The 14,068-nt window shown below is 41.5% G+C and overlaps 1 protein-coding gene across 1 annotated transcript; it reads left to right on the plus strand.

The window, feature by feature from the left end:
- The first annotated feature begins 10,512 nt into the window (after positions 1-10,512).
- LOC110908482 (protochlorophyllide-dependent translocon component 52, chloroplastic) lies at positions 10,513-12,646 on the plus strand. Its single transcript, XM_022153426.2, has 6 exons — positions 10,513-11,073; positions 11,168-11,439; positions 11,514-11,664; positions 11,746-11,937; positions 12,007-12,194; positions 12,259-12,646. The coding sequence occupies exons 1-6, from the start codon at positions 10,558-10,560 to the stop codon at positions 12,512-12,514; spliced, it is 1,575 nt and encodes a 524-aa protein (XP_022009118.1). The 5' UTR covers positions 10,513-10,557; the 3' UTR covers positions 12,515-12,646.
- The last annotated feature ends 1,422 nt before the right edge of the window (positions 12,647-14,068 follow it).

The following is a 14,068-nucleotide window of genomic DNA, read 5'->3' on the forward strand; positions in this document are numbered from 1 at the left end:
GGTCTGTCGGTCCATGATTTCGACAGGCTTTTCCACGAAGTGTAGAGTCTCATTGACCTGAAGATCGTCGAGTGGTATTATAGAGTCGTGGTCGGCTACACATTTTCGAAGGTTTGATATATGGAAAGTCGGGTGGACATTGCTGAGTTCCTCCGGTAATTCGAGTTTGTAGGCAACTTTACCGATCCTTTCCAGAATCTTAAAAGGTCCAACAAATCGAGGCGCAAGTTTCCCTCTTTTGCCGAATCGGACTACTCCCTTCCAAGGCGATACCTTTAGGAGCACGTAGTCGCCAACTGCAAATTCGCGGGGCCTGCGTCGTTTATCGGCGTACATCTTTTGTCTATCCCGGGCCTTTACCAAATTTTCCCTTATTTGGTGGATCTTGTCAGTCGTTTCTTGTAGAATCTCGGGCCCAGTCAATTGTGAATGACCGACCTCGTGCCATACAATAGGCGAGCGACATCTCCTACCGTACAAGGCTTCGAAAGGTGCCATTTCGATGCTGGAGTGATAGCTATTATTGTACGAAAATTCGACCAACGGTAGGTGTTTGCTCCAACTACCACCAAAATCAATAACACACGCACGGAGCATGTCTTCAATAGTACGAATCGTTCTTTCAGTCTGCCCGTCGGTTTGCGGGTGGAATGCGGTACTCAAATTCAGCGTCGTACCTAGAGCTGCTTGAAAAGTTTCCCACAATCTCGATGTAAACCGAGCATCGCGATCCGAGATGATGTCTCGAGGCGTACCATGATTCTTAATGATCTCGTCGGTGTAGATTTGGGCTAGTTTGGCCACCTTGTAGTCTTCTCGTATTGGCAGAAAGTGGGCTGATTTGGTCAGACGGTCGACTATAACCCAAATACTGTCGTGACCTGATGGCGTGGTCGGAAGCTTAGTTATGAAATCCATAGCTATGCTTTCCCACTTCCATACGGGTATCGGCGGTTGTTCGAGTAAGCCTGAAGGTCTTTGGTGTTCAGCCTTGACTCTTGCACAAGTTAAACAGCTACCAACATATAGAGCAATATCCCTTTTCATCCCAGGCCACCAGTACTTGTAGCGAAGGTCTTGGTACATTTTGTCCGCACCGGGATGAATGGAATATCGGGATTTGTGGGCTTCGTTCATGATAATCTTTCGCAAATCTGTCCTCCTCGGAACCCAGATTCGGTCCAGATAATAGAATATCCCGTTGGCTTTGCTCACGAGCTGAGTTCCATCGTGATAGATTCGTTCTTTCTTCAACGTACGCTCGTTAAAGCAAGCGTGTTGCGCTTCACGGATGAGAGCTTCGAGGTTATACTGAGCCTGGATGTTTCGAACACCTATCACGTAATTCTTTCTGCTGAGGGCGTCTGCAACTACATTCGCCTTGCCTGGGTGATAACGGATCTCACAGTCGTAGTCGTTGAGAAGTTCTACCCATCGGCGTTGACGCATATTGAGTTCTCTCTGGTTAAAGATATGTTGTAGGCTCTTGTGATCGGTGAAGATCGTGCACTTTGTTCCATACAGGTAGTGTCGCCAAATCTTTAAGGCAAAGACAACTGCGCCTAGCTCGAGGTCATGGGTTGTATAGTTCTTCTCGTGGATTTTGAGCTGTCGAGATGCGTAAGCTATAACCTTGTCTCGTTGCATGAGAACACAGCCAAGTCCAAGGTTTGAAGCATCACAATAGACAACGAAGTCATCGCTTCCGTCCGGCAGTGTAAGAACTGGTGCATGGCACAGCATGTGTTTGAGGGTTTGGAAAGCAGTCTCCTGTGCGGTTCCCCACACAAAAGGCTTGTCTTTATGAGTAAGGGAGGTAAGCGGTACAGCAATCTTTGAGAATCCTTCGATAAATCGCCGGTAGTAACCAGCTAATCCGAGAAAAGAGCGAACTTCTGACGGATTCTTTGGCGTAACCCATCCCTTGACTGCCTCAATCTTTGCAGGATCAACGTGTATACCCCGACTATTCACAATGTGACCCAGAAATTGAACCTCCTCCAACCAGAACTCACACTTGGAGAATTTGGCGTAGAGTTGGTTTCCCTGAAGCAACTCGAGAACCAGTCGCAGATGCTGCGCATGCTCGGCCCTCGATCTGGAATAGATCAGTACATCGTCGATAAATACAATGACAAAACGGTCTAAGAACGGTTTACACACGCGATTCATCAGATCCATAAAGACCGCGGGTGCGTTGGTCAAGCCAAAAGGCATGACAACAAATTCGTAGTGGCCGTATCGGGTTCGAAAAGCGGTTTTGGGGATGTCTTCCTCTTGAATCCGCAACTGATGGTAGCCTGAACGTAGATCAATCTTGGAGAAACACTGAGCACCTTGTAATTGGTCAAACAGGTCATCGATTCTGGGTAAGGGGTATCGGTTCTTGATGGTCAGCTTGTTCAATTCCCGGTAATCGATGCACATCCGGAACGACCCGTCCTTCTTTTTGACGAAAAGGACTGGTGCGCCCCATGGAGAAGTGCTCGGGCGAATGAAGCCTTTTTCAAGTAACTCTTGGAGTTGGTTTGAGAGTTCTCGCATCTCAGAGGGAGCGAGTCGATATGGAGCTTTGGCTACTGGGTTGGCTCCTGGAATAAGGTCGATTCGAAAGTCGATATCACGACTTGGAGGTAATCCAGGAAGATCATCAGGGAACACCTGAGGAAATTCTCGGACAACAGGGACATCTTTGACTTCAACTCTCTTTTTCTTGTCCGTCTCTGCCACAACAATGTTGGCCAAGAAGGCTCGATATTCCTTGCGGAGATATTTGCGAGCTTGAAGACAGGACATGAGTTTGAGGTCTTTCGCAGTAGTTTCACCATAAACACATAGAGTATCACCACTAGCTAGCACAAAACGAATCATCTTATCGGAACACACAATTTCAGCACGGTTTTCACGAAGAAAGTCCATGCCTACTATGACATCGAAACTTCCGAGTTGCATTGGAATGAGATTAATCGGGAATATATGATTGTTGAGCTTGAGGGTACAATCACGGAGCACAGAATTGACAGCAATGGTTCTTCCGGTAGCGACTTCTACTTCGAAGGGTGTCGAAAGATAAGAGCGCTTACGTCTAAGGAGCTTCTCAATTTCAAATGACACAAAGCAGTTATCGGCTCCAGTATCAAACAAACATGATGCATATATACCATTCACAAGGAACGTACCATTGACCACGTTGTTGTCAGCTTGAGCCTGACGTGCGTTGATGTTGAAAGTTCTGGCGTGAGCTGCTTGCTGTTGAGGCTGTTGTTGTTGTTGCTGTGGTTGTTGAGCTTCTTGTTTCACCACCCTGTTCGGGCACCGGTTTGCGAAGTGGTTAGGGTCACCACATGCAAAGCAGGTCCGAACATTGTTTGCCGGGGTCTGTGCAGCTTGAGGAGCTTGAGGAGCAGGGAGTAGAGCCTGGTTGACAGCGGCTTGAGCTTGAGCTTGACGGGGACCATAGCGACAACTCGCAGTGAAATGGCCGTAGACATTACAGTGGGCACAGAATCGGCAGGCCACACCCACCGGGTGATGATAAGAACATGTAGCACAGAGTGGGTGGGGGCCGGTGTACGCACGCTTTGCTGGCGGCGCATTGATCACTGGCGCAGTGCGCTGTGGTTGTTGCTGTTGTGGCGGTACTGACTGAAGAGGAGTAGCATTGGTTGCAGCAGCACAACTCTTGTTCTTCTTTCTTCTTCTCGAGGACTTGGAGGCTTGGGCAGTGGTGTTATCGGTTGATGCGGCAGTAACTTGATGCAACGATTTGGATGGCTTATCCCAGATACCAGCCTTAACTCGCTTGTCGTTAATCTCGGCAGCGAGTAGGTAGGTTTCCTCGATCGTTGCGGGTTTGGCGGCGTGAACAAAATCTGCGACACAATCCGGAAGAGCACGGATGTATTTCTTGATGGTCATGTCAGAAGTCTTGACCTGGTCGGGACATATGATGCTCAACTGCTTGAAACGGGCAGTGAGACCAGCATTGTCTCCCTCCTTTTGCTTGATACTCCAGAACTCATCCTCCAACTTTTGGCGTTCGTGGGGAGGACAGAACTCGTCCATCATGATCGATTTCAACTCCTTCCACGTTAGCTCGTATGCAGCGTCGTTCCCGCGCTTGTTCCTTTCTGCGGTCCACCAGTCCAAAGCTCGTGACTGGAAGACACCGGTAGCATTGAGAGTACGGAGGTGATCTGGGCATCCGCTTTGACGAAGGGTGACTTCTACCGAGTCAAACCAATGAAACAGAGCCGTAGGGCCATCTTCACCGGTAAACTCTTTTGGCCCACATGCCTTGAATTGTTTGAAGCTAAAAGTAGCTTTGTTGGAGTCCTTGGGCGTGAGGGTTCGGGATTCCTCAGATGACTTGCTTGCGTTCTCGAATACTTCACTCACAGCCTTTGCTACTGTTTTAGAGAGGATAGCAGCAAGACGACGATCTCTCTTCTCCCGACGAGTAAGACGTTGACGAGGCCTTGATGATGACGACATGGTCTGCAATTGACATCGCCATAGGGCTCAACACAACGAATTCGAATCTCGCACGTCTTAGTTTACTAAAGCTTAGAATCACGTCGCATCTCACGTCACGTAACACATATAAACACATAAACACATAATCACAGAGACACATAAGCACAGAAACAACTAAAGCACAGAAGCAATTAAGCAAATAGAGCACTTAATTTCCTAAACACGTACGAAATTTTATCACAGAAGCAGTCAGAAAACAGAAACCTATATCCACATGTCGAGTGTCGTTTGTTTTGCATATCGGATAGCATCACATTGTATCGTCTAACTTAGTCGTATAGGTAGCCTAGCACACTGGTTTCGTTTAGATCACATCTCCAGAGATTTGAATCAAGATAGGATAGCAACAAAAGTCACGCTGATTGATAGCAAATGGAGCAATCAACAAATCTTAAAGCACGTAAACAGGTAAATCATATAAAATCAACAAAGCAACACTCAAATCGGAAAATGGATTGTCTGCGGCTACTAGACTTTGACTAACCATGGCAATTTAACTATTCGCAGTTGACTTGTCGTCACTTTCGACTCTAGGGGACATGTTTCTGCCTCGATTCTTGGGCATTATGCATGCGCATTCTAGGCCATACTCGTGAGTTCAGGTCGTTGGAGTCCGTCAATTGCCTTGGCGAGATAAAATAAAGTTGGAATAACTGCCAAGGTTAGGGTTTCACCCCTAGCTCAGCAAATTTCTTCCTTGTTTTAAGAAAATTTAGAGGAAGTTTTCATCAATTTATGGGTTTCAGCCCCGAATTTGGTATATCTTTCCCCCGTTTTGTTAGAAAATCGCACAAAATAATTGGCAAAATTTTGTATTTTCAGGCAGGAATTTGCGGATTTCACTCCTAATCCCGTCCAAATTACAAAATTTGGCTCGGAGTTCGGATGTAATGATAGAATAGAAGGAAACAACATAAAACAAGCACATAAACTTGGTCTCTTGGTTCCTAACTATAGTCTAGGTTTCTAAGACAGCGATCCGGACTAGATCGTGTCTAACCTAATTCCCTATAGTTATGGCTCTGATACCAATCTGTCACACCCCAACCGATGGCGGAATCATCGGGGCGCGGCACTGAGCGAAACAGATTGTTCAGAAGTTTCCACAACAACTATTATACAATTTAGTTATATAACACGTCCCATACCGTGTCCCAAACAATAACAAGTTATCATAGAAAGCAACTAAACAATATGGGAACTGTTCCGACAACTCGGATTCTTAATTATTACAAACCAAAAGTAAATATTGTTTTAAGACCCCTAGACGACTACTGTGGATCTTACTGACTACAGGTGCCAGTGCAAGATCTACAGATAATTATGGCCCTGGAACAGGTACGTGGACACTGTCCTAAGGTCACAGGCTCCTAGAAGTTTATTATTGCCTCGCTTCCCTAGCACGCTAGTAGCTTAAACACCTGTCACATACGTTAAAATAAAAGTCAATACATATAATGTAAAGGTGAGTACACAAGTTTGATATAGCATATAGAGTTCGAATAGTTTACGCATAACCAAGCACGTACACAAGGGCAAACGATGCATGTAAATCATCAACATGGGACCATCGATACCAATGACTTCGGGTTGACTGTCCGAGACAGTTCGCAATACATGATTACCACCGTAATCCATGCAGGTAATTGTCCTTAGCAACCCCCGTGTGAACGGGTGCTGAGTCCAAACTATAGTACTACGTTGCTAAAGCAGGTAGATAGCACTCCACGTGTAAACATAATAAACAGCAATCATTTAGACAAGTAATACATGCAAGTAGGTTAGCGTTCAAATAGTTTGAGTTGTTTGTGAATTTGGTAGATTACGTATGTAACACCCAAAAGTGCTGGAAGCAAAAAGGGATCGAGTATACTCACAGTGATTGATTATGGATTGAAGGGAGCACTGAGAACAGATTAGCCTGAATAGTTCGATAACACAACGATGAGTAACGCGAAAAAGGTAAACAATGTTACTTGGATCGAGTAGGCCATTCGATCGGACAGCAGTTCGATCGAGTGGGCTGTTCGATTGGTTTGAAAATCCGTTCGAACATCCATTCGATCGGCCGGCTGGCTCGATCGGCTGGTTCTTTCAAGTGGATTGTTTCTTCCTTTGATGTGAAGGATGTGTTTGTGTATGATGGTTTGTACTACCTTTCAAGTTGGCCGATCGAACAGCTATTCGATCGGTTAGCCCAACCGATCGGTTAGCACTTCGTTGTTTTCAAGTATGTCACTCGATCGGCTGGCATGTTCGATCGGGTGACATTCCAATGTTTTGAAAAGTCTAAGTGTTGAAGTATAGTATCTCATGATTCGAGCAGTAATGTTTACAATCGAGTGGCTCGATCGATCGAACAGAACCCTTGTCAATACTACACTTTATGAGTTTGTGGGACTAAGTGCTGGTCGATCGGTTAGCCTAGCCGATCGGCTGGCATAGTCGTTCGGTTGGGCTGTTCGATCGAACAGCCTAGCCGTTCGGCCAGCTTCTCGATTTGGTTAACCTTTCACCTAACACTTGGTTATTCCCGTTAATTGTTGATGTTTTAGAGATATTTTGACTACGAGTTGAACCACAAAGCTGAAGTCCCTACTTGGCCTACTGACTCGAGCAGGAATCACCCAAACCCGGTCAGAGACGGTTTGGAACCTAAGCTTAACGTTTAACCCGGAATCGGTACATCTCTCGGCGGAACCCGAATCTTGAACTCTGTGTTTGTTTAGATTGATTTATGAATCGGTTCAAGCTCGTTTTCACCGGCTTGAGTGTAAAAGAGTTGAAAGATAGATGAAAACCCATCTTCCAATCTTTTTCCACCGTGAAATGTTAAGATCTTTGGAAGATTTTAAGTTATTGATGCGGAAATCGGTTAGATCTAGCTTATTCATGGTGGAATGATGTCAAAACTTAGTGTTCTTGAAGAACACATGATGACATCACCCAAGAACACCTAGATCTTGGTGATTTCATGGATGAAAATCAGATTTTGAAAGATAGAAAGATGGAGAATCGATTAATGAACAAAAACGTACCAAGATTAGAGTGAAATACTTACAGGTTTGAGAGAAATCTTGGATTTAGTGAGAAGAAGAGGCTGGTCGGTCAGAGCTTTTCCAAAAGTGGAAAGTATGACAAAGACAGTCCTATTTATAGGCTTCCAAAAGAGGAAAGGTCAGCTGATCGAACAGCATTCCTGATCGAGCAGCTGTCCGATCGAACAGTCCTGTTCGATCGGCTAGCCTGTTCGATCAGGTTGCCCTGTTCGATCGGCTAGCCTGTTCGATCAGGTGGCCCTGTTCGAACGGCTTGCCTAGTTTTGAGTGTTTTCGCGACGATTTTTGATATTTCGAGTTCGGTGAATGATAATTTGAGGATGATAGAATTCCTAATCAAATTACTTTTAGTCCCAACTACTATATCTAACATACAAGCATCCTTACAACTTGTTTCCAAAGTCGGTTTCGATTGAGTTTGATTCACCTTCGAGTCTTGATTGATTTGATTGATTCACCACACACTTTAACATAAAAGTAAACATGCACAAATAACACATAAGGCACACACACACGTATAAAAAGTACTAAAATCCCCACACTTGCGTTTGATGATTGATTTGATTAGCTTTATTGCGTTGTTACTTCCTACCATTCACAGTCGGTCGTTGATTCACAGTTCGATTATCGGTCGATTAGTTTAATTATACAACACTTACTCCAAATAATACGAAAATCAAAATGAAACTAAAATGAAATTAATCTTTATTAATCTTTAATTCCAATAACAGTCAACACTTGACTTTGACTTTTGGAAAACACGGGGTGTTACACAAACGACCTGAGACTAACTCAAACGACCTAGTTACCTTATAGTCACTTCGTGCGAGCTGATTTTGATTACACACGACTTGAACCATTTTACACGACCTGGAAGTCCAAACCGTGCGAAGTGGATGTTTTGGTGCGACCTGGGTGCAATTCGTGCGAATTGAACTATGTTTCAAACGACCTTGTTCAAACAAGTGATTCCGAGCAAACTGAGAGGTCAAATCGTGTGAATTGGATCCAATTCGTGCGAGCTGGACTTGATCAACTCGTGCGAATTGATGATGATGTCACACGATCGGGCGATTTTTTTGACAAATTGATCAGGTTTTAGTTCGAATTTGGGTCTAATTCTTTCAAGGATTTGTTAAAACAGTATTTCGCGTGTTGTATGTGAAAATCAAGCCATTTTAACCGTGAAATCTCAGTTAATTTGATGAAAAAGTTTAGAAGTGTGAGTAGAAGTGAGTAGAAATCAGAAATTTAGATGAAAAACAGCTGAAATGGTAAGAACTCTTCCTCCTGAGCTCTGATACCACTTGTAGGATCGTTGTGACGACCAAACAAGTCGTTCAGAAGAGATCTCGTTCAATACGAAAGGCGGAATCAGACGTATCGAAGTTATTTCAGCTGAATACATACTAGAATCACTTTAACTATCTCTTGTATTGATTTGATGACGTTTTACAGTCTTGAGATACTTCGGCAGAGCTTCGCTACCGGAATCAGGAATGTTACAAATGAAGATACAAGTCACCTATGTATAGGAAATCTAGTTCCCATGAAACTGCCACTGTCCAATTCGTACGAACTGGTCCAGTTCTCATGAACTTGCCACTTCGTGTGAACTGGCTTGTTCAGCTCTGTTTCCTGTTTTTCTCGTTCTACGTGACTCGATCTATCAACTCTATTACAAGACTCGATACAAGACGAAGTCGACAGATATATGCACCAACAATAATATACGCATATAACCGAGTACTTTTATTTTCCTCTTATAACGTTCGTACATTAGTTCTTTTTACAAAAACTAAATATGCGTATAGAAATATCCTATTAGAACCATTAGTGTTATTTTTTATTGTTTCCGGTCGATGTAGAACACGTGTCGACATACTTTTGTACTTTCAAAGACTCTTTTGTTAAATTTTCTCTTTCGGTTGCTATATCGAATTAAAAATCGGATCACCCCGCTGCGAAGCGCGGGTGTAATCCCTAGTTTTAGTAATTTTCCTTTTTTTTTCTTATTATCATATATACGAAGACGTGTTCAAAAGTTAGTTGTACTCTAGGAATATCATATGTTGTAATGTATATACCGATATTTCAAAGAAATACCTAAAGTGGAACCTCATTTAATATGTTATGATGATTTTTTTAATATATATTTTAAAATTAAAAAAACATAAACAATGATATATGTTACATACTTTATTGCAAGTTGATTCAATTGATTAACAACTCATATAACGGTATATTTTTTTTTTTGCAATAACAATATTATGATACTTGATACAATGTGATGATTTTGATAAGAATAGTAAACAATTAAACATATCGTATTAATGATTTGTTATGCTTAAAATGTGTAGCAAGAAATTATGCTAAGCGTTTAATCATTTGTTTTCATCGTCACCAAGAGGGATGGTATTTCGTGCATAACGTAGTAAGACATTTTATTTATACAAAGAATTTGTTTAATAGAAGGAAAGCAGTTGTACGCAATGACACAGAAGCTCCAAGAAAGGCAATCCAGAAAAAATCTATGATAAATCTAGGGGTGAGCAAAAGGAAAAACCCGACCATACCCGACCATTACCCGACCTGATCCGAGAACCGATCAAACATAAAATACAGAACCGATTCACTACCCTAAATATAGGGTCGGTTCCGGTCCATAGGTCCAAGTCGGGTTTCACCATGAAAAAAACCGAGAACCGACCGGACCCGACCCTATTTTATATGAAAAATTGGAACCGATCTAAATACCTAGGTACTTGAGTTCGGGTCGGGTTGGGTATTTTTCAGTTCGGTTCTCGGTTATTTTCGGTCCGGACCTAAATTTGCTCACCCCTAGATAAATCATAAGCCAATAAAGCAATAGCGCAATAAAAACAGTGGTTCCCATGCTTGTATTTATATGCAGTAATGCAAATCCCTAAAACTTCAATTCACAAAAGATAATTTATCCGCCATGGAAGCTCTAAGAACTGTCTCGACTGTTGCCCCACCGAAAGTTATCACAGCTCACTTGTCCAAACCCCTTTTCAGTCTTTCTTTTACTCAGAAAAGATCTAAATCTCCCTTACTCAACTTAACCCAGTTTACAAAATCCAAATTCACTAAGTTCAATGTCATTTCTCCATCTGTCTGGACCCAACCCGCAGCCCCACCCGAAGAAGAAACCGAACCCGATACCGATGAGAAATTTGATTGGTTTTCTCACTGGTATCCGCTCATGCCTGTGTGTGATTTGGACAAGAGGGCTCCGCATGGGATGAAGGTGTTGGGTCTTGATGTTGTGGTGTGGTGGGATAAGAACGCGAATCAATGGAAGGTGTTCGATGATCGCTGTCCACACAGATTGGCTCCACTTTCCGAAGGAAGGATTGATCAATGGGGTAGGCTGCAGTGTGTGTACCATGGCTGGTGTTTTAATGGCTCCGGCAACTGCAAATTAATTCCTCAAGCTCCTCTTGATGGTCCTCCGGTAATTTAGATCACTTGCGGTCTTCTTTTCTAACAAGTTAATACATTTCTATATCATGGTTTTGTTTGATAAAATTATCAAAATATACCTGCAGGTTCATTCTTTCCCGAAAGCATGTGTTGGTGTTTATCCAAGCACCATACAATACGATATTGTTTGGTTTTGGCCTAGTACTGATCCACAATACAAGGATATCCTCTCCAAGAAGAAACCACTATACATCCCTGAACTTTCATATCCTTCATATGCCTTCCAAACATACCACAGAGATATACCATACGGGTATGAAGTACTGATTGAAAATCTCATGGACCCTTCTCATGTTCAATATGCACATCGTGGGATAATTTCGGCAAAAGAGCCCAGATAAGTATTTATGCAATCAGACAACTTTAGTTGTCTCCTGTTCTTGATAATCACCTAACACAAGTTTCCTGCACTGTTAAGGTTGATCGAGAAGGGGGTGTCCCAATTGATTTGAAAATGGAATATTCGGACAAAAATGGTTATGCTACAACTAACAACCAAGATATTAAATCGAGCTTTGTTGCACCTTATATGTACAAAAGCAATCTCCAAAATTTCACACCGGTATAAACTTAACTTTGTATAGCGTATGGATAAACTAAACATCATGAATGTAACTTTATTCTTGTAATTTGATTGATTTAGGGAAAATTCGGACAAAAGGGACCGGAAGAGGATGTTTTGGTCTTTTTATGTATTCCGGTAAGCCCGGGTAATAGCAGATTGATAACTATTATTCCTAGACACTTGTGGGTAAATGTATCATATTGCAAATGGTGGAACCATATGATCCAGAATTTGATCGTTGATTCGGATTTGTATCTTCTTCGCGTTCAGGTAAACCTTGATTGTGATTCAAATTCAAATTGTTGTATTCGCATTTTTGAAAGATCATGCGACTTTTAGGAGGAGAAATTGCTGGAGGCAGGACCTTTAAATTGGCAAAAAGTCAGTTTTGTGCCAGCCAAAGCAGATGCTAACGTGGTGCTATTTAGAAAGTGGCTAAAGAAATATGCGGGTGGTCAATTCGATTGGGGAACCAAGTTTAATGGAGCTCTTCCACCCATCCCTCCTAGAGAACAATTCTTTGACAGGTTATTGGCAGAAACCTAAGCCACACCAAGGTTTATTTGCTTTTTAATTGATTTGTTTGTTTAGGTACTGGAGCCATGTGGTGAATTGCAGTAGCTGCAACCGTGCATATAAAGGTTTTAAGGCACTAAAGATCTCTCTTCAAGTGTTTTCAGTTTCTTCGGTCGCTATTATGGCTGCAACCAAACCCGGGATGGTATCAGTTGCCGCTAGAAACACACTTGCAGTTGCTGCAATTATGTGTTTTGTGGGATCACTATGGTTGTCACGTTTCATTTACAAAACCTTCCATTTTCATGACTATAATCACTCCTTTAAATGAGGTTCATTTTTTTAAGATCATGATGTAATATATTCCTTGTGTTGTCGTTTACTTTTACTATTGTTGTTTGTTTCTCCCCCACGTATCTATCTATCCTATATAATAAAAGAAAATTATTGAGGACACATGTCATTCATTGGAATCATCTTATTTTTTGTTTTCCAACCTCTCTCTCCTTCTTAATTATGAATACTTACGTTTTTTTAATTAAAGACAGTTATCATATCATTATCCAAGTAATTTTAATCTCAGTTATGGATATGATATGTTTTTAATTAAAAATAGTTATAATATTATTAGCCAAGTAAATTTAATATTAAATTATTTATTAAATTTTTAAATAATTTTATATTTTTTACTTAAAAGCTTCACCAAGTTCAAAATTACATTGGTTAATGTTGGACCTATAAAAGAACAAATGACTACCAAAGCCAAAACATGCTACTTTGATCAAGAAATAAACAAATTATGACATCTATCTTCTCCCAAAGATAATAAATCTTGAACACTAGAGCATCTGTTTGAAGAGTTCAAAGATCTGTTGAAGACATGAAACCACTGAAGAAGAAAAGTTTGTTAAATGGCCAAAGCTATATTGAAGACAAAGAGTTGTTATAGAAGAACAAACATCTGTTTTGGCCGAATAGATGTTTGGATCTAGCCAGCAGTGGTTTAAAAAACAGTCCTTTCAATGTAACAGTGTATGTTTAAACAGATGTTAGTTGTTTTAGAACAGTTGTTACATTCCCAAAGATAACAACTCTATCTTCTCCCAAAGTTAATAAATCTTGAACACTAACAGAGCATCTGTTTGAAGAGATCAAAGATCTGTTGAAGACATGAAACCACTGAAGAAGAAAAGTTTGTTAAATGGCCAAAGCTATATTGAAGACAAAGAGTTGCTATAGACGAACAAACATCTGTTTTGGCCAGAATAGATGTTTGGATCTAGCCAACAGTGGTTTAAAAAAACAGTCCTTTCAATGTAACATTGTATGTTTAAAGAGATGTTAGTTGTTTTAGAACAGTTGTTACATTCCATTAGATGTTTCTAACATTTGTGGGACCTTTTCTATTAGAAATATTAGATGTCGCTATCAGGGTGATGTTAACCCTGATTGCCAACAGATGTTTGTACTTAGTATGAATAGATGTCACATGTTAGAGATCTATTTCATCACACACATTCCTTTTGTACGAACAATCTAAGTGAGTGATCAGGCGGAGGGGGAGATGTAGAATCATTTTGTAATTCTAATCTTTGAATTATTAATAGATTTGGGGGGGGGGTGTTTAGGTTTGGGGGCGTTAGGTTTAGGGGGGGTAGGTTTTTTTTTTTTTTTTTTTTTTTGTGTGGGGGGGGGTGGGGGGTTAGGATTTTTTAGGTTTTTGGTAGTGTAGTGGGTTTATTTTATTGTGTTCACATTGGTTCTCGTGGTTCTGGCAATAAAGGTGGTTTTCGCATGAACCCTACCCGATATATATATACACACACACGAAATCATAACCTCATATGTCCCGCGTAAGGTACACTTACATATGAAAGGTTAGGCC

This window comes from Helianthus annuus, chromosome 14, assembly GCF_002127325.2.
Source record: "Helianthus annuus cultivar XRQ/B chromosome 14, HanXRQr2.0-SUNRISE, whole genome shotgun sequence".
Classification (NCBI taxonomy): Eukaryota; Viridiplantae; Streptophyta; class Magnoliopsida; order Asterales; family Asteraceae; genus Helianthus; species Helianthus annuus.

Excerpts from the sequence above, each read along its gene's own strand:
- LOC110908482 (XM_022153426.2), top strand. The coding sequence starts at position 10,558 with ATGGAAGCTCTAAGAACTGTCTCGACTGTTGCCCCACCGAAAGTTATC. Across the intron at positions 11,440-11,513 it reads ATTTCGGCAAAAGAGCCCAG|TGTTAAGGTTGATCGAGAAG; the intron begins ATAAGTATTTAT and ends AGTTTCCTGCAC. Across the intron at positions 11,938-12,006 it reads TGTATCTTCTTCGCGTTCAG|GAGGAGAAATTGCTGGAGGC; the intron begins GTAAACCTTGAT and ends TGCGACTTTTAG.